The sequence below is a fragment of the Protobothrops mucrosquamatus genome, unplaced genomic scaffold, assembly GCF_001527695.2.
Source record: "Protobothrops mucrosquamatus isolate PMUCROS unplaced genomic scaffold, P.Mucros_1.0 scaffold1, whole genome shotgun sequence".
Lineage (NCBI taxonomy): Eukaryota > Metazoa > Chordata > Lepidosauria > Squamata > Viperidae > Protobothrops > Protobothrops mucrosquamatus.
Genome location: NW_015386388.1, coordinates 2,098,093 through 2,125,402, shown reverse-complemented (window position 1 = coordinate 2,125,402; position 27,310 = coordinate 2,098,093). Strand labels below are relative to the sequence as shown.

Genomic DNA, 27,310 nt, shown 5'->3' with positions numbered 1-27,310 from the left:
GGAGAAAACTTGCTACCTGAAACCCTACTGAGACATGACCAATCAAGGTAGAATCAGTACTGGGCTTGATGAGACAATAGTCTGATGTAACATAAAGGAGCTTTCTAAGCGGAAGTTTTATTATGCAATCTGACACATCCCTATTCAAAAGTGTAGCAGGACTGATTTCCAGATAAATGGGAATAGGGTTGCATAAAGTCTGATTTTTCTTTAAACCAGGCTGTGATAGGAAAATAACAAAAATCATTTTTATTTTGCAAGATTATCCACAGAGAGAGAGAGAGAAATCCCTCGAAGAAAAATATCGTGAAATTTGTCTGATTAACCAATCCCACTTCTCTCTTTGAATTCAAAATTACTACACTGTACATTTCTCTCCAAAGATTAGTTGGACAATAAGGCTTTGGAGGGGGGTCAGTAATCTGGGCTGGCTTTAGAATTAAAAAAACAATTAGAAAATTAGAATTTAGGATTCAGTTCAAAAATAAAACTACAAATTCATTACAGAGAAGTTTTCAACTTTTAGATACGGCTATGGAAAATAAATACAATGGGATGTCCTATAACCAGTGGTGGGATTCAGCCAGTTCGCACCACTTCGGCAGAACCGGTAGCCAATTTTTTGTTGCCCAGGCCCACATATGGACTTCCGGAAGCGGCATCCACACAGAGAACCTATTGTTCACGTATTTGAATCCCACCACTCACTATAACCTTCCTTGAGACCTTAGCATTAGGTGGGAAACAAATCTTAAATACACAGATCTTGGTTTTACACATGTAAAGGAAAATTTCAAAATATATTACCAGTCTGATGTAACAGAAGGATCATATGGGCGAATACAAAAATCTGGTTCATGCAGCATGCTAAAGAAAATGTGGCTTGTTTGATTTTGGCTTAGTGCATTATATAAATTCAGCCCTTGCAGTTTTAAACTATGACCTATGGGTTCTTATGCTATGTGAACCCCAATCCTTGTGGTTAATTCAGCAAAACTATGATTAAACAAAACAGTGATGTGGGTATACTCAACCAGTATTGGGAATTTTGGTTGAATACTCATATCACTATATTTGTTTAATCATAATTTTTCTGAATAAACCACAAGGATTGGGATTCACATTTTTGCATGCTTTGATAATTTAAAATAATGGTTTATATGAACAAATCCTTTTGCTACTTGCCACAGGTCAATTTCATGCTTCAAAACATTTCCATCACAGGACATTCACCCTTAATGTCTACACTGGTTTTAAACAATGAGGCTCTTATGCATACATATTACAGATAAACTAAACCACATACCAGCTTTGCTAATGAACAACACATAAACAAATAAGCCAATTGCATCTCAGAAGAACGTCATCAGCACTTGGCTCTTTCAAACATTAGTCTGTAGATCTCATGCATTGAAAGCTAAAAAGCTGTTGAGCCAGCAAGACTCTCGCCCAGATTTCTCTTTTTTATCTCTCTTCCAAGTGGGAGAAGGACAGCCGGTGCCACTGGCTGAATTTGCCGTTCTTGCCTATTTGCAGTTTTGTGCTTCTGGAAGTATTGGGCTGTGGCTTCAGCTTCCAAGCCAGTGCCTCTTTGCATGATTTTGAGCACAGGGCGGAATGTTTGTGCTGTACCCATAGCTGTATGCCTGAGCTACCACCTGCCAGGATGTACCTGTATGAATGGGATGATGATTCAGAGGCGGTGAGTAATTGCATATGCCAATTTTGGTACCTTGCATTGCTTATGTTTGCCTTTGCCAAATTATTGTGGTGCATCTGAAAACATCGGAGCTCAGATTTTATCATTGTTTGCTTCCCCTCTTTTGTGTCAGGGGTCTAATCTGCATCTCTTTCCTTTCTGATATTTTTCTTTCAACCTTCTTTGTCCAGGAAAATTGTCCATTTTTTAAAAACAGATCAGAAAGTTCCTAAAAGAAACATAACTTGAAAACCCATTCTCAAATAAGATCAGGTTATTGAGTTGGGACAGATCTTGACAGGACCACTGGGGAAGTCAATCAGTAATACTTAATAAACATTTCCAACCCAGGAAGATTCTGATTTTGATTCTGATTCTGATTTGTTTTGATTTGTTTTGTTTTGTAATGGTAGGGGGTTGGTGATAGTTCCATCGTCTCCCAAATATCCTTTTCACAAAGGGAAGATTTCATATATCACAAGCTTAGTATTTTTAAGTGGATTTTTCTGGTTTCTATATTACCAGTCTTTATAGCATACTTATTACATAAAACATGGTTTTGTGTTTGTTTATTTCTTTGCCTAAATCTGCCCCAACTCTATCTTCTGTTGTACAACAGATGTTGGATACATCAGGCTGAGATGCTGCCTTAATATCCATATGGAATGTAAGCAAATTGCAGCTGTGTCCTTTGTGCATTTTTTGTGTATAGAAACTACTTCAGTACCATGAGTATCTCTGAGATTAAAAAAAACCACTACCATGTGAATGTTCAGTTTTGAAATTTAAGCAGAAATCAAGTTTCAGTGTGTGCACCTGGGAGGAGTCAAAATGAAGGGCGAGATATTTTTGCTCAGTTTTCCTAGTCTGAACTCTTCTGATCATTACCCCTGTGACTCGCTTTTTATGAATGCCACCATATGTGTCTACTTTGCAGGATATCAGCTTTCTGCTTCCAGATTTTTGGGTTTTTTGGCAAATTCAGCTGTCCAGTCTCCTTCTCCTTATAGGAAGTTTCTGCGTTCCTTTAGCTTGCAGAATGGCCTGCTTTTTTCAGTTGCACAATCAGCTAGAGAAGCTCTTTGGTCTCCATGTAGCTTCTGTTTTCTTGGCATTGCATTTGGTGAGAACCTCCCTTATGTTTGCAAATAGTGACAATAAAGGGCAAACTGTAGGAAACCTTGGGCTTAAATAATGGAAATATATCCTCTTGGAGTTGGAAACATTTTCCCAAAAGCAATCAGGTTCCCACAGGGCTACCTTAATTGGCGAACTAAAAAAATATCTATATACAATTGGGTTTAAATAAGCAACCCAATTCCTTCCATCTTACTACTTGATAAGCAACTGCCTGAAGAGTTGTCATTCATTTGAGAGGTTTTCTTCACCTTAGCTTTTGTAGAAACTCTGCCTTCTCAACTAAGCCTCCTGAGGGACTGCTAATTAACAGTGGCATTTCAGCCCTTCAGATTCTCTCCAGTCAAGTGACCGCTATTCAAGAATTGTCAGGAGCATTAATTATCTGTTCATCGGGAGGAAAACATTATTTCCTGCATAAAGACCTGAAAAGAGACAGGATAATTACTACCTGTGTGTTCAGAAAAAGACTTAGCATCACTTCTTTTAGACAGTTTGTTTGCCTGTGACCACCAACCTGTGAATATGGACATGCTTAAATGCATCACATCTGGGATATAGGTGGTCTCGACTTACAATAGTTCTTTTAGTGATTATGCAGAGTTACAGTGGTACTGTGTGGCTTATGACCGTTCTTCACACTTAACGACTGCTGCAGCATCCCCGTGCTGCATGTATCAATTCTGGGAGATTAATACTGTCAAAAGAAATTACTCAGAATAAACAATTATTAAAATTAAAACTAGCTCATCTCACTTTAAGAAGGTACTTAGTTGTTTTAAGAGAGGCAAATTTATTAGGCCCTTCAGAATAAATTGGTGTATAGCAGTTAAGTGATCTCTTCAAAAAATTTTTTAAATAAGAGATAGGTTAAACTGTCTCTAGAGCAAAACTGAATGTAAAACTAAGTACAAAGTTTCTTAGCTATTAACTTAATCATACTCAATCCAGGTCCCTTGTCTTCTTCAATGGTGACTTCCAAACATGTCTATTTTGACCTGGGAACCTCCCTCCAGATACAGCTGCTCAATTTCTGGATGAATTGGGGGTTACAGGTTATTTCCAGCACTCTAAAGAAGAGATCTTTCCCCCATTTCTCCTTTTTCAGAAGGAGAAATTGTATGGGAAAAAGGATGGGCAAGGGTATCCAGAAACTATACCTTTTTCGCATTTGGAACTATATCAACAGCAGTTTGCTATTGGCAGCAAATGATTGCCTGGGGCCCGGGGGCACGACTGCTTTGTGACAGAACTTCATGCTTTATTTTTCATACAGCACACTTAATCCTGTCAGCCAGGAGCTCAGTCAGAGCTCTTTATCAATGTTCTGGAAATACGCAATCACATTAATTGGGTTATAGGCCATTATTTGGGTATTATACAGTACACAGCCACCTCTTTCAGGCAACATATGGTATCCTTTTGTGCTAGACTGGTATTGAAAAGGGCCGTGTTATATTACTAGTGCCTTCCCATTGCCCAGGCAAGCATCAGGACTTTCATCTTTTTTTCACTTCCTCACTCCTTTTCAGGGTTCTGCTGAGTCCTATACCAGTCGCCCATCTGACTCTGATGTGTCCCTGGAGGAAGACCGTGAAGCCCTGCGCAAAGAAGCAGAGCGCCAAGCGTTGGCACAGCTGGAGAAAGCCAAGGTGGGTATCTTCTTCCTACAGAATTAGAGAGTTAGGATTCAGAAATCTTCCTGGATGAAGGTGATGGAGACTGTAATCCAAATCATCTGGAGGACTTCACCCTGAGGAAGCAGCTATATTGTTCATGGTTTTATTAAAAGCTCTTATCTCATTTCTCAAGAAACAAGGTAGTTCAGGTCACCAATATAAATGTGGCAATCACTTTGTGCATCAATAAATAAAATGGTGCTATATCTGTCACTGCATTAGAGATGATGACTTGATTGGAGTATTATGTTGAAGGGCATGTCAGATTTAAGTGGCTATATGCTGTAGCAGCTATTTTCCTCCACAAATTAAATCTTCATTTTTATCCCTTTTGTTCTGCTCCTCCAGAGCACATGCATTAACTTGAAAATATTTCAGATTAAATTCAGCTTTCAGATGCTTAGGGTATCTCCTCAGATTAGTTTACAGATGCCTCCAGAGAACTGGAATAATAGGCATCCATATTGCCCTATTGTAAACCAAATTAACTTATTATACTTTAAGTTATTTCATTCTCTTGATCTTTATGGTAGAAGAAAGCTAATATGCTTTGAAAAATTAGTTTCAGAGAACCTTCTGTGTTCATGCAACATATTTAACCAAGTCAGTTACAAATCTATCAACTACTAACATATTAAATATGATTAGTTTGTTGATTGGTTTGTTTTGCTTTTAGCATGTTTATAAACCCAGACTGTTTGGTTAATATATTGTGCAAATCCAAAAATTGGATTAATTCATGAACCACATTCTACATATTATTTGAAGATTGTTTAGATTTCCTTATTTAATTAAATTAGGCTGGTAGCTATGGCCTCTGAGCTATGAAACTTACTCCCCAAAGCCTTCCTTTTTGTGCACCAATTACACCCATTCAGGGATCCTGAGGCCCCATTTATAGTCATTCATATTTTGATTGTTCATGCTTCAACTGTTGCAACATATTCTATGTAGGACTCTACCCTTGAAGACCATTCGGAAGCTACAATTGTTCCAGAATGCAGCAGCACAAATAATTATGGATGTCACTATTTTGCAAGCCACACTGGATTTATGTAAGCTTCTAGGTATAATTCAAGATGCTGGTTATCATCTATTAAGCTCTTTATGGAACAAGGCAGATTATTTTCAAGACTACTGAATTCTAACTTTGACAGATTCTGATTATGTCTGTCCTTTTTACAAGATCCAGCAGAGTAGTCATGCTTCTAGTCCTCTTCATCAAACACTGCATCTAATGGGACCCAGTTTTTGTTGTGGTACTTGCCTTTTGGAACATCACATTTCCCTCCACAAGAATGAATGGATGGATAGATAGATAAAGCAAGACAAAAAGTATCTGAAAGATTTTTGGATGTCTTCTTTATTGTGAGAAAGCCTATATGATTGTTACAATTTTAATAGCTTGGTGCATTTTGGTTCTTTTTACTCACCTTTGGCTTACTGATTTTTCAAATGTTTTAATACAGCTGATCCATTATGACTTTAAACTGTTCCTCTGGTTCTTTTTTTTAAAATTTTATAATATTATTATCTTTTAAAGGGAAAAAAGATAACATCAGACTGTCAGGTTTTAAATACCAGAGTACCTTGGTTTTCTATTTACACTGAACAACACGCTCCTCAAACATATTAATCTCTGCACTACTATAGCAGTTCTCAAAAAATTGTTTGTTTTTCATTAACAGTTAACTCATATCTCTCCTATGGGATGATCAAATAACACTCCCCCCAAGGTGGGAAATATGAAACAGGCACTTGAGGTCATGCCATATGAGGACAGGCTGAAGGAACCTGGGAGGTTCAGTCTGGAGAGAAGAAGAGAGGGGAGACGTCAAGTACTAATACATGAAAGAGAGACATTGATTCCCACTCCTGCAGAAATTATGGCCAGAAATAATGAATACAAGTTGCAGTTACCTAGATTTTACTTAACTACAATGGGAAACTTCCTGGTGGTAATATCTATACATTTCCCATGTATGGGACTATATAAAGAAAAAAACATATGAAGTTTCTGTAAGGTAATTTTTTGGAATGGTCCCCTCTACAATTATGCAGTCTTCTCTCATTCCTTGCTGTCATGCAATTGGAACCATACCCTTTCCCCCTGGAATGCAGTGTGCAGATGACCTGAAAGAATAGCTACTTTCTGGACTCTGAGGTATGTGCAAATCACTACAAACTTCCACTTGGTTGGATGATCTTCCTTAGTTAGGCTTCAGAAAAGTTCCCAAACCAATTTATGCAGGCACAAAAATGCCTCATGGCTGGCTAAGCTCAATTCACTAGATTCAATTAAAATGAGTTGGAGGATTCATAGTTCAGTGCATGGATCCAGCCATTGTTTTAGGATATGATCCCACAATTGTTATCCCATTGCCCCATGTTAAAGTATAGTAATTCTTATAAAACCAATCCATTCATGTAACTACTCCAAAAAGGCTAAGTGGCTATATCACTTGCAAGTAAGCAAGATCCAACTATAAACTGATTTTTAGTAGGACATCAGGATCTGGGTTATCACTCAGGGCTTTTTCACTTTTTTTCAGAATTTTATTGATGCTTTATCTTATCATATAATAACCTGCACTAAATCATCCAAATGATTCTTCCAGATGAAAGATTCCATGTAACTCAATATTATATTATATATGATATATTATTACCTATATAAGCCCATTCTTTTCCAAAATATATGGTGTATATGAAATCTAACAAAAAGCTAGCTTTCTCATATACCTTGTGACTTATTGGGGGCACTTCTGGTGGGCACCATCTTGCTGCTGTGTAATAAGCAAGCTTTCACGTATTAAAATTCATGTTCCTAAAAGACTAATCTGGAGGGCTGCATCACAGAACTGCAGGAAGTGGTAGATGGGCCAAATGTTGTAGGTTCAACATTTTTTCTCTTGATTGCCTCCCCTCTGTTTTGTAGAATGGGGAAAGCACTCCTTATTTTTATCATAGTTAATCTCTTCCTTTCTCACATGCTTTGTCAGTCCATTTTGTTTTGTCTGTTTTGCAAACAGCATTTGAAAACAGGCTAAGAATATATTACAATCGGTAACAAAATGAAGATACCACCTACGTTGTGTATCTAATTGATTAAAAGATCATGAAGATTATATTTTCTGTGATATTATTTGGATGTCTTGCCTTCAGTTGTATTGCTTTTTACCTCCCTTGTTTATCCCAGCCTTACATTTCTACAGATTGTTTATTATCTTATCTAAATGGTTATTTTTTTTTGCATACTATTATGCTATTGAAGCAGTGTAATGTGGTAATAAAGATGTTGGATTGAGATGTGGGAGAGCCAAGTTCAGTTTTTACTCACCAAAGATGTTACTAAGTGATTTTGAACCAATCATTCTCTCTCAGCCCAACTTTTCAGGGCTATGAAGATAAAATGAAGGGATATGCCACTTTGAATTTCCAAAAAGATCTGTTCAGTTACAGATTTTCATAGTAATCTCAAGTTTAGATGTGATACCTGGGTCTTCTACCTCCACTTCAAAGAGATTGGCCCAAATCTAGGCAGACTCCACATTCCTTGCAACGGGCTTCATCCCATCTGCCATTACAAATTCCTAGCTGGCCAGTCATCTGCAAATTAATTTGGCTAATCAATTGGCTTTATCAATCCAGGAGGTGGATGAATAGCTTTAGTAATATTTCTTATTAATTGAACTGGCTAAAGCAAAGCTACAAAAAACATGAACCTTTGCTGCAGATTGGCACAGTCCCAAGTCTTGTCTCAGCACCTGTTCACCACAGGTATTTCACAGTTGCTATTTTCCAAGCACCAACCATGAATAGCAGATCCTGCTCACAATAACTACAGAAAGTAGCCTGAGAAGGATTAAAAAAAAATTGTTGATCTATCAGCAGCATCCCTTAAAACAGGGATTGGAAGTCTGTACAGTACTTACTTATGTTTGAAAAAAATAAAAACTCAGACAATAAGAGCTGCTATTTCTCTATACCATTTGTTATTGTACTGATGTTTTTAAAACAAACAAACAGTAAAATAATATTAAGAAAGAAAGAAGCAACCAGATTAGTTGGATCAAAGGAAAATATGGTTTACAACAGTGTTTTTCAAGTTGGCAACTTTTAAGATGTGTAGACTTCAACTCCCAGAAGCCAACATGCTTCTGGAAGTCCATGTATCTTAAAGTTGCCAAGTTTGAAAAAGACTAATCTAAAAAAATAGGTTCTCAGATTTGTTCTTGGGTTTGAGATGGTGACTGATAACTCGCATGGGCAACAGCCTGAAATTTTCTTGATATGATATTGAAGCAGTGCCTCTATTTTTTTGGGAGGAGGGAGGTGGAGGGAGCATCTGGCCAACTTTGCCTGGACTCAGAAACTAGACAAGGTTGGGACCTGCTCCATACGAGAATGGGAGATCTCCAAGGAATATAAAGCCTATAAAGTACCCTTAGAATTCAAACAAACATCTTGGAGGTAGGTGAGGTTCCAGACAGTTGCCAAGAAACCTGCATAGAGTTGGCCAGGAAGTCAACCAGAGTCCAGTTAACTTAAAGAGTTGTGGTTTTATCATTTGGAGGAGATTTAGGACATCACTTGAAGGGATTAAAGATTCAGATTTTCAATTTGTTGTTTCTAGAAATTTGTTGCTTTAATGGAATTTATCTTGATTAAGTTTGAATGATTCATTTTTAAAAATTTGTTTTTGGGTAAAGTGCAGAATAGAATTATGAAAATGATTTACCTGTTTAAAGTGTATAGGCATAGGCATCCGTATGCACTCTTAATGGATTCTTGCTCATTAAGATTGAAATATGAGATTTTGTTATTTGCCAATAGATAAAAGATGAAATGTGGGATGAGGAGCGTTTTGGTTGAAATATTAGAGAAGTATTAAGATATTGAAAATGTTTATACTTGTCTTAATGAAGGGGGAAGTCATTTCTTCCTATTTTTTTCTTTCTTTTTTCTGTTTTATACCGGTATGTATTTTCCCCTTTCTTCTTTCTTACCTATATATCTGATGGCAGTCTTTCCAGCAGTTCATGACAATAAGTATCCTTTTGTAAACTATCAGATTTCTAAAAAGAAGGCTCCCTTTGGCTGCAGCCTCATGATTTTGACAGATGCAATTAGCTAATGAAATCTCCCAGTCTCCTCTGTTTCAGCTTTTGGCGGATCCTGTTGCTGCCTTCTTGCAATTAGGATGTCTAGAAGCATTTAGGCAACTGGGACCTGGTCCAGCTTTCTTGCTGCCAGGATGATCTAGGAGAAAGAACTGAGTAGGAGTGGTTGGCACCCAGAACATTCCTAGCTTTCTGCTTGGGCTTCAAGCCAAAAGTTTCATCCTTTGCTTTTCTCAGCAGGTTTTGTAGCTGTTTGTTGACTACAGTTTCAGATTAACCCTGGGGCCACATAGGCAGTGGTGGGATTCAGCCGGTTCACACCACTTCGGCAGAATCGGTAGCTAATTTTTTTGTTGCCCAGGCTCAGAATGGACTTCCGGAAGCGGCATCCACACAGAGAACTGGCTGTTCACATACTGTATTTGAATCCCACCACTGCCCATAGGGGTCTGAAAAGTCTTGGCATCAGGTGTGCTTTGCACTAAGAATGATGGTATACTTTCTTACCTATTTCTTTTGCTACTTGGCCTCTGGGATGAGGAGAACTCAAGTGTTGTTTTTCATTTTTATGTAGCATCAAACTAATTAACAACATGAAAAAAGCAGATACAAAACAATTACATTTTAAAATATGGAACAATATTTATATACCCATCCACTTCTCATGATTCAAAAGGACTAGCAATGTTGATAAAATAACACTTTACCAAAATTCACCAAATAACAAAACAAAAAACTGAGGAAAATGTCTGGAAATGTATCTCATAATCAAAACAACTGCAAGAAAATTGGAAAGGTTCCTAAAACTTCAGTCCCATGGGCATTGTACACACCAATGTAGCTTATTCTACTAGTTAGCTATTATGACACAGTCAGCCAAATGTTTAGACTGGATTTGGCATTTTTATTCATCTATCAAGTCCTTCCTGAGGACCTGGAACAGGCAGACATTTTTCATGGTGTTAGCGGTATCGTTGTGAGATGTAAGCTGTTGCAAGTAAAGCTGGCTTTTGCAATTGACTGATGGTGATTTTGTCAATGCCAATGGTGTTCAAGTGGTGCTCCAGATATTTTGAGATCAAGGAGCTTATTACTATTGGTACTATTTTTGCTTTCTTTTGTCACAGACATTCTATTTCTGTTTACAGATCTTTGTGATTTTCTCCAGTTCTTTCTCTTTTACAAGTAGTCCTTGGTTTAAGATCATATTTGGGCCTGGAATTTCCATTGTTAAGTTGGTGCAGTCATAGGTTGAGTCATCAGATCACCAAACTCAATTTTACAACCATTTTTATAGTGGTCACAAAGTAAATAACCATGATTATTAAACAAATCATATGGTCGTTGGGCAAATCCAGTTTTCCCATTTTTTGCCAGAAATTGGCTATGAAGGTTGCAAATTGGATGCTGCAACTAGTCATACATGTGAATTAATTGCCAAGCTCCTGAATTATAATCATGTTTTGGTGGGGATGGTGAGATGGTTATAATTGTGAGGACGGGTAGTAAATCACTTTTTCTGAGGGTGTTGAACTATAAACCATGATTCTGTTGTAAGTTGAGAACTTCCTGTATTTTGCTATTTCCAGACTTTTTTGTTTTTCTTTTGGACAATTGTTAAGTCTGTTTGTTATGTGGCAGGTCCTTGTCTGTTTGTATTCTAATGTTCCAGAGCATTTTAGCTTCCTTATTTTTTATTATTTTGTCTGTTTTATGATTACACCTGTAGGCAAATAGCCTTTCTTGAAGACATTCTGATGCACCATTGTTGCTATTTTGTCATGCAGTTGTTTCTACTCAGTCTATGCAATCCTCTTGCAGCAGCTATTATAACTAGATGTTATAACTATATATAAATATATAAATAGAACTAGATGTTATAACAACTATAAAGCTGGTTTTTTCAGCTCCTTTGCAGAGGTAGCATTTGCTGAATGTTGCTGTTTTTTCAACCTGACTTTGTACACATTTGTTCTTAGGGCTTAGTCTTGTACAGCCAGAATTAACCCTTCTATTTCTTCAATAATTATTATAAACATGCTGTGATGATTCCTTTAACACCATCAAACTTTAATATCTGCCTATCTCAGTTTCTTGGGAAGGACTTGATAGGTGAACAAAAATGTCAAATCCAATCTGAACATCTGGCTTACTGTGCGATGAACCAAAATAATAACAATAGTGTATATTTTACTGACTTTAGTAATTTAGGCTATTTTTGCATGTCATGAGGAAGGGCAGCACAATAGATAACTTTAATCAGACATGGGGCACTTTTCCTTAAAGATAATTTGCGGGAGAGATATATGTATGTAGTGAATATGGCTGAAGCAAACTGGGGGTGATATCAGAAATGAATGGGAAAAAGACATTCTTTCTTCTGTCTTTTCTCTGTGGCAAACTGAGAAAATGACAAGTATTTCTTACCACAAATTAGAGCTTATCACCTGTAGTAAGCTTATATTGAGAAGATGAAGGCTGGGGAATTCTGGAAGCTGAGGTCCACACATCTTAAAGTTGCCAAGATTAAAGAACAGTGACATAGATGCTAGATTGAGAGATGTGCAAAGTTAGTTTAAGGATTACATTTCTATGCTAAGATTACCGAGGTGGTGTTTTTTGGTGTCAAGAAATCTATTTCAGTCATTCAGTCCTCTGAGCTCTGGGATGTCAATCTATTCTAGATGATCAATGGCAAAACCTATCTTTGCTTTTAGAAGTAACTCATTCATACCAGCATCTTCCTCTTATATGGATATATAAATGATTTTGTGTATTTGTTTTTAAACTGAGAAGTTGCATAATTTATTTTCCATGTTAGACAGTAGCTTCTGGATCTATAGGCTGTGCTCATCTCATCTCCGCTTTTCCATCGAAGTGTTTTTGTTTGTTGTTTTGTAGACCAAGCCAGTAGCATTTGCTGTGAGGACAAATGTGGGCTATAATCCTTCTCCCAATGATGATGTGCCAGTCCAAGGCATGTCTATTTGCTTTGAACCCAAAGACTTCCTTCATATCAAAGAGGTAAGATGTCCAGATGAGGTAGCAGAAACAATCCGATGAGGAAATGTAAAGGCTCACCCCAATCCCAATGGTTATAAAATGTATGGAGCAGTGTACAATGGAACTTTTACTACTGGTCCTATCTAGAGTAGTAATAATCTGGATGGGGCATGACTCCCGCCCTTAAATCAGAAAACAGAAAAAGATAGTAAAATGAAGCAGAGGCATCAGTCTCTCATACAGCATGCAAAGAGAAGGAATAATTTGTACATGGGACTAAAGAAAACTATGAGGGGTTTGATTTAGGTGCCAAATTAAACATGACCAATGTCTCTTTCTTGCCCCCTCCCTCCCTTTTCATTATTTGAAATTATTTTTCATCTGGGCTTACATAAAATTGTTCCCACAGTAGGAAACGCTGCTTCAGCCCCATTAGATCACATTTTATAGTTGTCAGTATAATTAATAGTATTAATGCATCTTTTATGTTCTTAAAACGTATGGTACTTGATCAGTACAGAAAAAGAGTTCTGTAAACATGTGCAACGTATATCTAAACACACATACATACATTATATCCTTGTTGGAGACATTTGATTTTTAGCTAAGGGGAGACCCAGAATGATTAGTGGGATTTATGATATGAAAATTTGAAAACCATAGTATTTATCAATGGGTAACAAGGAGCAACCCAGAATGGCTCTCCTCTCTCTTTTCCACCTCATTCATTTTATGCGTCTTATATATTTGTTTCTGTTTTCTCTGCTACAGAAATATAACAATGATTGGTGGATTGGACGTCTGGTTAAAGAAGGTTGTGAAGTGGGCTTCATCCCAAGCCCGGTCAAACTGGAGAATATGAGGATGCAACAGGAAATAAAGATGAGACAACATCGGCTTAGCTCAAGGTGAGATAGGATGAGATTGGATGGAGGAGAAGGAGGAACTACCTTGCAACTCAGTGCTCCAATAGTTGATTTTAAAAGTTTTGTTTTTAGAAAAGCTAAATCCTTGGTGTTGTATCTGATCAAGAGAAACCTTTTGTCTTTCACTGTTTTTTAATTATATCCATAACCATCTGTTACTCCTGACTTATGTTAGCTGAAGCTGAAAATACTGTTAATAGAATCCAAGAATATCTGAAAGGCTGCAAGTCCCCTATCCCTGAACTAAAGGCCCAGGGAAATTCTACACCTGATAACTTTAGAAATGTTTTCAACCTCAATAATTTAGCAATTCAGTGTGCTGCCCCACTCCTCTCCTCATAAATGCACATACAGCAAGAATCTACAGTCAACCTCCTCCCAACAGGTCCTCAGAAAGCAGCCCCATTGCACAGGTCTGGATTCTGAGCTCAGCATGGCAAGAGTCACTGGGTTACTGAATCCCATAGGCACACAAGAGCAGGAAAGTAGTCCACGAGTCAAACAGATCAGAATACACAGCATGAGCACACAAGGCACAGAACTGGGCATGTTGCTCCAGCAATGGAGGGCAGGATTAAGTAGGCAACACCAGTGCAGCCCTTCATGAGAGACAAGGTTGCATCTACACGAGTAGTCTAGATCAGTGTTTCTCAACCTTGACAATTTTAAGGCATGTGGACTTCAACTCCCAGAATTCCACAGCCAGCAATGCTGGCTGTGGAATTCTGGGAGTTGAAGTCCACATGCCTTAAAATTGTCAAGGTTGAGAAACACTGGTCTAGATGACCAGCATTGTGCCTGTCTCCTCTCTGCTCTATGCGTCATTGGATTGGGAGGAGGTGTGAACTCCATTCCTCCTCATTGCTAATGGGTAGCAACTGCTCCCAGTCCTACCTGGAGTCCTGGCCAACTTGCTGCAGCTGTGGCTCACCTGGCACAGCCTCAGCCTGTCATTCGTCCAATCGACCTAGCTGAGGCAGCTTTGTCAGGCTAGCGCTCTTCGAGCCCTGATCCTGACCAACACTCGGCTCTGTGCTTTCCTCTGCCAACTCAAACTTCCCCTCCTCCTCTGAACCTGCGTCCAGAGAGAGCTGGGGGGGGGGGGAATCCATGACAGAATTCTAAAATGGAATAATTTTTTGAAGGTATTAGGGTGTATTTCCAGCTGTTCTATTACCTGCTTCTAATCATATGGGAAAGCACAAGACTGGAAGGGCACTTGGCCTGACTTTACAGGAGTGGTTTTTATAATTATAACTGCAGATTATATATACACACATGTGAGTTCAGACTTCAGGTTAAAAAATAGCAATGAGATAAGGCTGAGACAATCTTAGTTAATTTATCTTACTGTTTGCCCTTGCAGGTGAGTATAAGCTTCTTGAACTTTTAGATTTTCCATCTGTAAACAAGACTAATTTCAAATTGCCTGACAAAGGTTTTGGAGAACAAAGTACAAGAGATGCCACAGGGGGGAAATCAGACACATATCATGTATCAGTTTTTTTCAAACTTGACAATTTTAAGATGTCTGGGCTTCAACTCCCAGAATTCCTCAGGCAACAGGGGAGTTCATCCACACATCTTATAGGATCCAATCTTGGTCGGGCACCAGGACCAGAGGTTTAGTCTTCCGAGCTTTCAGACTTGTGTTGGAACCCATCCTCAGGGAACCTTCTCTCTCACCAGAATGTGTGTGACACCTTCTGTGTGACAGACATTCCCTGAGGATGGGTTCCAGCATCAGTCCAAAAGCTTGGAAGACTAAATCTCTGTTCCCAGTGACCAACTCAGATTGGATCCTGCAACATTATTCTTGGATGTGTATATTTGCCTTCACACATCTTAAAGTTGTTAGGTTTGTAAAACTGCAATATAGAGAGATTGGGTTGAAGATTGGTTGGACAGATGTATAGAAATAGTTAAGTGTGAAAAGTGCCCTTACAGTAGTTATATTTGAAGAATTTAGTTATTTTATTCTTCCTGGAAATTCAGGATACTGTAAATATTTTTAATGAAGTAATTTATTTAGTAAATTTCTATAGTACCCATCTCACCAAGTGACTCTGGGCAAGTTATAGATGCACTCAAATCATAGCACAAAACCTATTATTCCAACAACATCAATCCTATCCTATAAATATAAAATTATTCATATGATGTCATTTGTGTCAATTTATATCATGTGGATAATTGCATAATTGAACAAATGATGTAAATATTTTTGAACAATCAATGTTAACAAAACTGAAATGAAGGATACAGTGGGAAGGAAGACTAGTTGAGGAAAAGAAAGAGGCTGCACTACTTTTGCTTTGGCTATTAGGGAGTCCTATTTAGCATCTGCTACAAGGTGGACAACCAAACGTTCTCCATCAATGAGACAGCTTGGTTTTTCCTAAAAACAGCCTTGCATGACCTAGTGGAAGGGTGATCCAGGATGTTAGAAATACTGATCTGACATATTTTGAGGGCAGTGATTGAGGAAAACTGGTTTAAACAAAAACAAATTTCTTTAAATTTTGAAATCTACATTGACTCATACAATTTTAAGAAAAAATAGTTTGTACAACCTTAGAACAGAGTTAAAAATATAGAACTTGTAACTTCTCTGAGTAGAAACTGCAAAACTACAAAATAAGGATTTTTGTAAAAAAAATTTTTTTTCAACAATGGCATTTTTAGGAAGGAATCCGAAGAGGCAAGAGAGCAATCAGCACAGTGCGATCAAATCCATTCCTTTTTATAAGCATGCAAGATCAATATATGTACAAAAGGACAAAATTGTGCTGGTCTAACTGCCTTCTTGTCCCTTTTTTAAAATCTCTTCTCTTCTGGGCATCACTGATGACCAATATCTCATCGGAGGGTTAAATCTCATTGAATATAGTGTTCTTATGAGATGTCCTCATTTTCAAATGAAATTAAACAAGATCTTGCAGCTGAGTCTGCTCATGTGTGGGGCCATCTTTGAAAAACTTTAGTTACCCATGTCATTATGCAAAACTGTACAGTACCACCTGGTGCTTGCAAATGTTGTCAATCACTGCTTTAGAGTACAAGGTGGGTATCAGTTTCATCTTTCTTGCTACCATCAAGTGTTTCAGGAAATAAAATTGTCATGCACCTCATTAATCTTTAGCCTTATTAACCTTTATTGTACATTGTGGATTTTATAATCCCTTGGACATTCATTCGTCCATTCTTTGGCTGCCCATCATATGTGCTGTAATTCTGAATGGCTCACAACCAAAGTAAAAACATTAAAAATATCCAGCAAACATAACACATCTTGAGAGAGACTGCAGAATCCTTCACACGATCTAACACTTCTCTTAAATACATGCAAAAGATAATCTCTCCTTACAATGTGTATAAAAGCAGTTTACATTAGTTTCAAATTTATTTAATTCTCATGATTCCTAATTTTTTAATTACTGGATCCTTTTTCATACAAGTCCTTTTTCTAATGAAGAATTTTTAGCAAACTGCAAACTTTAATTATTAGGAGAGCAACTTTCTTAGAAGCTGAATATGGTTACCAAATGTTGTATATCTATATTAAAAATATGCCTTAAATTTCACAAAATATTATCACTTATTAGATTTAGAGCAGGGCTTTTCAACCTTTTCACCCACTGTACCACTTTTAGGATATGGCAATATCCGAGTACCACCAGTCGCCTAGCAAGGTGTCAAAAACCTGATGACCCCCCCCAAAAAAGGAAAAAAGTGGTGAAGTACAGGTAGTCCTCAACTTACAACAGTTCACTTAGTGACTGTTCGAAGTTACAATGGCACTGAAAAAAGTTCCCCCCAAGCCACAGCCGAGCAAGACACCTGCCTGCCCACCCGGCGGCGCTCTTCCTCCTGTCCGAGGTTTTCATTGTTGTGAGCATTTCTGTTTAGGATTGGCAGCGGGGGTGGGGTGGGGGGTGTTTGGTTTTTATTTCCCCCGTCTGCTGGGTGGTTGCAGCAGGTTTTGGTCACTTCAGATGACCCAGGGACACTGTGACCATCATAAATATGAATCAGTTGCCAAGCATCTGAATGTAAATCACAAGACCCTGGAGATGCTGCAACATTCCAGCTGATCGGCGCTTCTTCTGCGCTCAGCAGAAGCACCAGGATCAGTGCCGAGCTCCAGCTGGAGCCTGGCGCTGATCCTGGCGCTTCTGCTGAGCCCTGACAGCCCTGCAGCTCCAGCCATCTCTCACTCAGGCTTGTGCGGTGCTGCCACTGGTTCAACTCATTCTCCTCCCCTGCTACCACTTTTCTAGGATAGTTGCGTACCACCTGCTAATGTACCACAGGTGGTACCCATACCACTGGTTGAAAAGCCCTGGTTTAGAGAGCCGCCTGATTCCAAAATATACTGAAAAGACAGGAACTAGATGAAATTGTGTTGCAAGTAATAGTTATCCAAGGGAAACCTATCAGGTGGTATAAATAAGTAATTAAATAATGTTATCCTGCAGCAATGTTTGTCCAAGAATCAGAAAATTTAACTGAATGAAGAAGTTAATTTTCTATTGAGTAAAGTTGCCAAGCTTGGATTTTATGGTGATTCTCCTGTGCTACAGCTGATTTTTCCACAATCTCTTCACATTTTATTTTAATGGTTTGTTTTTATTTTTGCAGTAAATCAGGAGACAATTCCACTTCCAGCCTGGGAGATGTGGTGACAGGTCCCCGGAGACCCACCCCACCTGCTAGTGGTAAGGCATCTCCTTCTCAGAGACAATGGCTTTCACTGTTTTTCTACTTTTACCCTAGGTGAAAAGTCCTGTATCTCTCCTTACTGAGAACGAGAAAAGTCTGAAGCATCAGGAAGACCTGACTCTTTATGGGTGATGTTAGGCATTCAGCAAAATGAGATTCCATGGGAATTCTATATTCGAATATCCCCTACATTTATCTCTCACTTTCTGCCCAAAAGCCTTATGCTAGTCAATAACATGCATATGTATATTAGCCCAGACTACTTTCTAGGATGCTAGGTGTTCTGGTTTTATTTTTCTCTTAACAATAAAAAATTTCATTTGCAACTAACAAAAAAATTCATTTGCCCTTGCCTTGTCTGAAATAGTATAGGTCGCCCTGCCTCTTCAGGACTCCCTCCCTATAAGTCATTGCTTATGAATAGAACCTCTCTGTGCTTAAGCCACTGCCATGAGACAATACATTATGGAAACTGGAATTTCTACCTCATTTTTTCTTGCATTCTTGCATTCTCTAAATTATTTTATTTTACTTTATTTTTTCTTTCCTTTTAATTTATTTTACCTCCTGCTATTTCCATTTCATACTGTCTCGGTTTGGTTATTGTTCTTTGGTTCCTTCTTTTTTTTCTTTCTCCCCCCCCCCCACCTCTCATACCTTTTCACCTCATCCTTGTCCCAGGTACCTTGGAACTGACTAACTTAGCTTATGACCCAGATGCCCTTGATTTAGAGGAGGAGGAAGAGGCAGGAGCCGACGAGAGCCAGCGCACCCCTAAAACTAGCGTTAGCAGTGTCACCACACCTCCCTCTACCACCAAGCGCATCCCCTTCTTTAAGAAGGTAATGGTGCCCCTATTTACTTGCACCTGCTTGCTATGTCCTGATAAGATGCCTGCCTGTGTGTATAGGCTGTTTTTGTCAAGGTCAGGCCATTGTGTGGCTAGGATAGAGGTGATCAAAAAGCATGTCGGGGAGCTTATCTTGTCATTGATCGTCCATTGGCAATACTGAATCTAGAGCATAAGTTATAGGAATGAATATGGTGATGGCCTTCAAACAGTAAGTGGCATATTAAATGCACAATCTCTTGGACAGCAAAAAAACAGAGGTGCTGTTCATAACATTTGTAACATGTGAATATAGTATATAACAATGGTATATTCGAGTGATCACACCTATTTTTCATCTGTATGAGCTAAAAGATGTATTGGCAGCTAGTTCATACTCATGTGTGGACCATATTGCAAAATGGATCCAACAGATTATGTGTCCTTTCTCCTGTTCCTCCCTGCCTCACATATCATGACAATAAAATAATTGAAGGGTAAGAAAGAAATTTTTCAGTCATCCAATTATTTTCTCAGTTCACCCTCCCTCCTGTATAAATCCTTGAAAATTGAAAATTCAAACCGTTTTCTCATTGTGCAAATGACATCCCCATTCACTCTTTCCTAAGATGATGGGCCTTCCCTGTGCTGATTATAGGAATAGAACATATTCTCCATTTGCTCACGTAAGGAAAATTCCATCAGCAGAATGTTCTGATAGCAAATGGGTGAAATAATTCTGCAGTTCCCTATAACATAGACATGGGATTAAAGCATCCTGTTGGTCGCAATCATTCCATAATAAGCATGAATACAGAATTTCTAATAGCTTTTCCTCTCCAGATAAAGAGAACATCTCCAGATAAAGAGAACATCCAGCATTACAAATGTTCTCTTTATCTGGAGAGGAAAAGCTATTGGAACATTCCATATTCATGAATATTCTGTTCTATATGTTCTGTTCGATAGATTGAAAATTTTGTACAGTTCTACACAAATATTCTCTTCTTTTCATACCTCTGAATATGAAATGTGGCTATTCAGAGCCTTCCTTAGAAAGTGGGAAGAAAATAACCTGGAGCCTAATTGTTAAACCAATTCAAGATAAAGGTTGGGAAGTATTGCAAGACTACATTACATGTCATATTAGTTTGCTATGAAGAAGAGGAAAGGGAGTGCTTAATTCTGTCTCTACTAGATGCCTTTCTCCAGAAATATCTTCCAAAACTTTTCAAATGGAAGTGTAAATAGTTTGAGAAAGCACCTCCTTCTCTCTTGCAAGATTGAATTGGATGTACTACAAAGCTTATCCTGCACCTTTGCCCCTATATCAGCCATTTGATAATCCTATCCTATCCCATTGTTAGAATTGAGGTTTAACTCCTAGTTTGGCTGGGTTCTGGAACTGGAGGGAGAGGGATAAAATTTGTTCTTTGCCTTAAGAAGCAAAAGAACTCCTCCATTGCCCTGTAGTATTATGGGGCTGCCACGAGTAAGAAGAATAAGGAGAAGAGAGATCAAACTGGATGCTTGATGGAAGGTTGTTCTCCACAATACTAGTAGGTGTGAGGATTAATTTATTGATACTGAAAAACAGCCTGCTTTCCTTGGCCCGAGTTTTTTTCTCCCTTCCCTTCTTGTGCCGACCTATGCTTCTGCAAGTGTGAGCTGTCAGTAACACGCATGCCCTGTTTGTTTTTCTCTTGCCTGTCCCTTCTTCCATTCCCATATCCCCATCCCCACCCCACCATTAATGGCGATCACTGGACATAGCCAAGCAGAAGCAAAAATCGGTAAGTAAGCTTATGAAATATCACATCAAGTGAAGGTTTCCCAGAAATTTAATTACTGAGATTCTGGGCTCAGTTGTTGTCATTAGTCAAGGACCACTTATAATACACAATATCAAGCTGTCCAAAGGCCTCCTGTTATGTCCGCCACCTGTTCTGTGAACAGGAGCTGCCCGTCCATGAGGTTCACAAATTGCACACTGTTTTCTGTTCTGCTTCCATCCAGGACAAGCAATGGAAAGTCCTCAGGACCTGGTGGCCATTGAACCCAGAGCTACTCAATCTTGCCAGGGTTGAGTTGAAGCCCATTTTTCCTCATCCAGATTCCAATAGCCTCCAGATACCAAGAACCTCCATAGCATTATTTGGTTGGCCAGGGATGGAGATATAAAGCATACTGGTGATATCTTATGCCATCAGATTACTTCATTCAGCAGCTTCATGTAAATATTAAACCAAATGGAGAGAGTGCCAAGCCCTAGGGATCCCCACAAAGTAGAGATTGAGATTATGAGAATCTGGAAGCACAGGTTAAGTGACCAGGAGCAAACCTAATGTTTTATTCTTTCTTATTTGTCCTCAGACAGAGCATGTGCCACCATATGATGTGGTTCCCTCTATGAGACCGATCATCCTTGTGGGCCCATCTTTGAAAGGATATGAGGTGAGGCATAGAGCATGTGGGTGGAAAGTTGGATTAACAGTGATGTGGGGAAAATAATATGGAGGAGTTAGGTTACTTTACTGGGAAGCTGGAAACATTTCCAAAGGGCCATCAGATGTTTATACATGTTTTTTCACCTGTCAATTCATCATTCAAATTTGAGATACATCTCCTAAAACCATTGAATAGTATGTAGCTTTTACAAACTTTGGTGCAGTCCCAGAGCAGCTCCAAAAGTTTAATTTTAATGTTTAATTTATAACAGAACTGGAAAATTATTAGATACAGTCTTTAAATGAAGTGAAATCAAATTTTTGCTTACTTTTTACTTGTGGTTTTATGTGGAACATCAAATGTTGAATACAATCTCAACTCCTAAGGAAGTCACTCCAATCCAACTCCTTTCTATGCATTTGAGTGAGAGCTGATGCTTCATCTTAGTGCAGCTTATCTCAACTTTGCTCCAATTTTGACCCATGAGTCTATAAATCAAAAGGTCTCCAACATTTTGGGCAACAGGGACTAGTTCCGTGGAGAGAGGTTTTTCTGCAGACCGGAGAGTGCATGGTTTTGTGTGCTGCCTGCATCTCATGGATGGGGGTTTGCTTGTTTGTGCGGACTGGTTATTTGCATGCCGCGGACCAGTACTGGGCCACGGACTGGGGGTTGGGGACCCCTGCTATAAATCATTTTTTCCATCCTTCACACTGGCTCTCTACACTATTTTACAGTAAAAATGATTGGGAAATGGAACACTATTAAACCTTGAAATCTCCATCTGAGATAGGGAAATGAAAGATCTTTCAAAGGTGTCATTCAGATGTTTAGAATAGTTTGTGGATGTGCCTATCAATTGTTTGCCCAGACATGGTCATTTCTTTTCTAATATAGTTGACTTTCCAGGTCTTTACATTATCAGTCTAAATCCACTTTCAGTGTTTTATACTCTCCTTTTTCCATAAAAATGCTAAGGAGAATTATCATAACAATTTAAAAAAGCTGAAAACTAAACTGTAATACTTTTATGTAGATTAACAATTCTCTCTTCCTCTTTCTTGAGCAGAATCATTCAAAATAAAGTCAAACTATTACAAAGGCATGTTGGTTTTGATTTTATACTAATATTTTGCATGAGGTCAACTACAGTGTTTATTAAACAATCTGTCTATCTGTCTATCTGTCTATCTGTCTGTCTGTCTGTCTATCTATCTATCTATCTATCTATCTATCTATCTATCTATCTATCTATCTATCTATCTATCTATCTATCTATCTATCTATCTATCTATCTATCTATCTATCTATCTATCTGTCCTTATATATCATCCATCACATTTATGAACTCCAACTCAAAATAACTCTGGACAGCATTATGGCTCAGCTTTATATGAATGCAGCTGTATTGGACCCAATATGGTTATGCAAATCATGCTTTGCTATATAAACCTAGTTAACAGAACAACAGAGTTAGAAGGGACCTTGGAAGTCTTCTAGTCCATCCCCCCTGCTCAGGCAGGAAGCCCTATACCATTTCAGACAAATTATTGTCCAATCTCTTCTTAAAAACGTCCAGTGTTGGAGCACCCACAATTCTGGAGACAAGTCGTTCCACTGATTATTGTTCTAACTGTCAGGAAATTTCTCCTTAGTTCTAGTTTTAGCTATTAAATCCAAAAGAGTATCTATTCATGCAGAGAACAAAGACTGTATCAGCTGGCAATTAAACTGCAACATATCCAAGAGTTTTACACCCGAAGTCTACTGGATAATTTTTTTTATCAAATGCTGGCATAAACCTTTGCAAATATACAAACTTTTGGATTTTAACTTTAACTTAATTTTAACTTTTAACTGTATACCTCTTCTCCCCTTCCCTTTTATCTTCTCAGGTGACAGACATGATGCAGAAAGCCTTATTTGATTTCTTGAAACGCCGATTTGATGGCAGGTGTGAGCAGGAGCCTTGAGGGAAAAAGAGAGGTCTTGGGGAAACCTGGAAATCTTATGGCCACATCTATATGATTTCAGGAAAAAAATCCAAGTAGAGGTCATAAGATATGGGAGGGTTGGTGCAGAGTTTCAGCCTTCCAGAATTTTAGAGGTTTTCCTGCATTTTACTGACTATAAAACATTTTCCCCTCTTTCTTCCAGGAGATGAAGGTTTCTTTTTGAAATAAAAACTGAAAGAAGTTAGATTTTTTTTGGTGTGGTTTGTTAAAAACTTCTTTCCTTATTCATGAAGAGAAACAAGTTTCAGTTTGGTTTAAGTGGGCTGAGATTATTAAACTTCTATTGGCAGATATTTAGAATCCTTTTTCTGGTTGTAACACCAGAAAAAATGTCCTAGTGATCTGGTGGGAATACCTGGCGAATGAAGTTGGCTTCCTCAGCTATTCATCCCTCTATGTCTTTCACAGAATATCCATCACACGTGTGACAGCTGATATCTCTCTTGCTAAGCGCTCAGTTCTCAACAATCCTAGCAAACACACCATCATTGAGCGCTCCAGTACCCGTTCCAGTCTGGGTAAGGCTAAGTTGAGGTCCTGCAAGAAAACTTCAAATCTTTGTTTTCTTCTAAATTTTTTCTCAGGAAGAAGGCAGGTCACATTACACTAACATTTTGCATGGTGACTATTTAAGCTTTGTCTAACTTTGATCTGTATCAGTTGAGAACATCTTTTCCTGGATGCTATTTGATTTTTATTTTTATTTTATTTTATTTTTGTAGTGTTGTCTTTTTTCCCCTCTCCCTGACAGAACCCCTTTGACACAATCCTTGAGCAGGGCATTGGGATGGTCTCTACAACAACGTGAATTTATCTGTATCCAGGAATGGAAGTGGGGGAACCCTAAAACATGCAGAGCATGGACAATGGTATCAGAAGTATTATAGGATGCATTTTAAATCACACACACTTCTGTGCATGAGGAAGAATGTTCCTTCTCAACCAACAATTGAAAAAGGAGAAAGCAGTTGGGTTTGTCAGCAGCCTTCTCTATGTTTAATTCTTCCCCATGTTTTGACTTCCTCAATCTTGTAGGCATCTTTTGCTGCTTCCCAATGACTTCGACTCACTCTTCTCTTTTTCCCCCCTTCCCACAATTTTCCTTCCCTTGTGTCTGCGCATCCTCTTCCTTTCTGTGCTCCTGATACAGATGTCTTGGGTATGTAACCTTTAACTTCACAAGCTCTCCAGTGTTCCTTCCAAGTGCCAATTTAACATGCTTAAGTTCAGCATGGAAAATATGTTTAAGAGAATGGGGCAGGGGGTGTTCAAAACCAGAACAATAAATATTGTTCTTGCCAAAATGTTTAAAACATTTTTTTTTGGATTTTTAATTGTGTTTGGGAAGTGAAAAATGCAGAGTCATATCAGTCTCATTTTTCACTTCCATTCATTTCCTAGGATCTTAATGAGCCAAACCAAATCCAGAAAAGAATGTTTTTGGTTTTCAGTTCATAAGGACAGCAACAATGCTTAATGTTTTGATTGCAGCCCTATGCATATTTACTTGGGAGAAGACCATTTAAATTCAGTGGGACATATATTTAAATAGACTTAATGCTCTGACACTGTTAGAGAAATCACTTGGTTGTAAAAGGTTACAGATTCTATATTTAGATTTATTTATTTATCTATTTATTTATTTTTTGGACATTTCCTGTATCTGCCATTTCCAATTTTGGTACTCTGCTGGTTTGTAGACTTTGACTCTCAGAATTCTCAGTAATGGTTATGCTGCCTATATAATTCTGGGAGTTCTACACAATTGGGCTTTGGTTGTATTGAGGAAGACTACCATACTGAGGTCATAGCATTTTTGCACATTAAATTGAAAACTTATATAAAAAAAATAAACCCAAATAGAAATATTTAAAACAAAGAGATAACTTTGGATTACAGGTAGCATTTCCACATGGTGTATTGCCCATATTACTGTCCTGATGTGGCACAAACTCCACTGAAAATTATCCTAGAAGTGATGAGGGAGGACTAGATACTTCCTATTAATGCCCTGGGGGATATCTTGCTGTATCAGGCCCCGTGAATCAGAACTTAGCTTTCTTATTTATACTTCAAACTTGCTTCTTGTAGCTGGCGGTTAGTTTACTTTTCTTCATTTGAGGATGGCTTTAAGCCAAACTGTCATTGGATCAGACTGACTGTTGATCATTCAGAAATGAAAAGAATTAATGTTTGTCCTATAAAATAGGCAGATTTAATAAGTGTATTCTTTTTCAAATGCATCTTCTTCCACAATCTCACAATGATGGGTGCTATAGCTGAGGTGCCTAAATATATCAGTGAAAATAGTGAGTTGTGGGATAATAATTGATTACATTTCATGCATTGAACAAAGGCTACAGAAGGGAACAGTAAAGACATCCCCAAATCTGTTGTTTTTCTTTTCTGTTGATGTTATTTCTCAGAATTCCATAACTGGAATGTCCAGTTCTTCAGAAGAAAACCAGGTTGAGAAAAATTGTTCTAGGACTATCACAGGGCAGTGTGGATCTTGCTGCCATTCCCCCCCCCCAATGGCAGTGCTGACCTTGTCTTCTCCTTTTTTTGCTACTTGCTCTTTGCCCCGGCAGCTGAAGTCCAGAGTGAGATAGAACGCATCTTTGAATTGGCTCGAACATTACAATTGGTTGCCTTGGATGCAGACACCATTAATCATCCAGCTCAACTCTCCAAGACTTCATTAGCACCTATTATTGTCTACATCAAGATATCTTCCCCAAAGGTGAACAAATTCCCTTTTTCTTCCACCTGATTCTACTAACAAACTACCTTCCACCTGGTTAGGGAAAGGTGGGTGGCCATAGAAGGACTTGGTGCTAAAATAAATTAGAAAATTCTTATGGTACCTTAGTGGGGCATGTGCAGGTGAGAACAGTGTATAGGAATGTTTACCTCAGAAAGAGTACATAAGAAATATATACATATTATTAACACAAATTGTTAATATCTTTCAGAAACTGGCTAGTGTTAAATTATAGAGGAGAATGCTTAAGTTACATAGAAGCCAGAAATTGTTGAGCTGAACTAGTGGTGCACTTACCTTGTACTATTTTCATTGGCTACCACTGTTCTCCACAATTTCAGGAAGGAATTTTTCTCAACCCTTTTAATGTCAGGAATTGAATTTGTGAACTTTTTGCATGAAAATCCTGTGCTGTCTCTAATGAATTGCAGCACGTCTTTTGTTGATTTGTTCCTGCAGAAGTTCTGTTCTTAAAGGGGAAAATGTTAAACAGCCTAGAAAATATAATATTCCTGAGATGATCAGAAATGTATGAGACATTTTATAACTTAATTTTCTTCCTTTTGTTATTTTATTATTTATGTCTTTAACTTGTTGTTTCCTTTATATCATTAAAATTACTGGTTACCACAAAAACGTATTTTAACAAATCCAGTAAAATTGCATAACCTGCCTACTTTGGCCTGTGGCCATATGGCTGATCATTTTTGGAAATACCTGCATGCATGATTCTGGTAGCGCTACGGTTGCTTCTTTAATGAGTTTATTTATTTAAGAAATATATACATTAATATTTTACTACTAATTTCCATTTCCCTGGAACTTAATGAATGCCTCTATGGTCTAAATTTGAAATAAGAAACCACTAATAGCAGAAGAAATGTAAAAAGTGGTTAATTTGCCAATGTTGTTCTCCTTAACTGCTTATAGTTGTAATCTGACTTTTGTGATGAGAGGATAGTAAC

At 38.1% G+C, this 27,310-nt stretch overlaps 1 protein-coding gene across 1 annotated transcript in view; it reads left to right on the top strand.

The window, feature by feature from the left end:
* Window positions 1-27,310, top strand: part of CACNB1 (calcium voltage-gated channel auxiliary subunit beta 1) — a 48,953-nt gene that overhangs the window by 15,329 nt on the left and 6,314 nt on the right. The window contains exons 3-11 of the mRNA XM_029287357.1: window positions 4,369-4,488; window positions 12,540-12,662; window positions 13,413-13,549; window positions 18,209-18,285; window positions 18,971-19,131; window positions 21,492-21,572; window positions 23,462-23,520; window positions 23,990-24,099; window positions 26,173-26,324. Coding sequence (XP_029143190.1) covers window positions 4,369-4,488; window positions 12,540-12,662; window positions 13,413-13,549; window positions 18,209-18,285; window positions 18,971-19,131; window positions 21,492-21,572; window positions 23,462-23,520; window positions 23,990-24,099; window positions 26,173-26,324 — 1,020 coding nt within the window. The remainder of the gene's footprint in view (window positions 1-4,368; window positions 4,489-12,539; window positions 12,663-13,412; window positions 13,550-18,208; window positions 18,286-18,970; window positions 19,132-21,491; window positions 21,573-23,461; window positions 23,521-23,989; window positions 24,100-26,172; window positions 26,325-27,310) is intronic.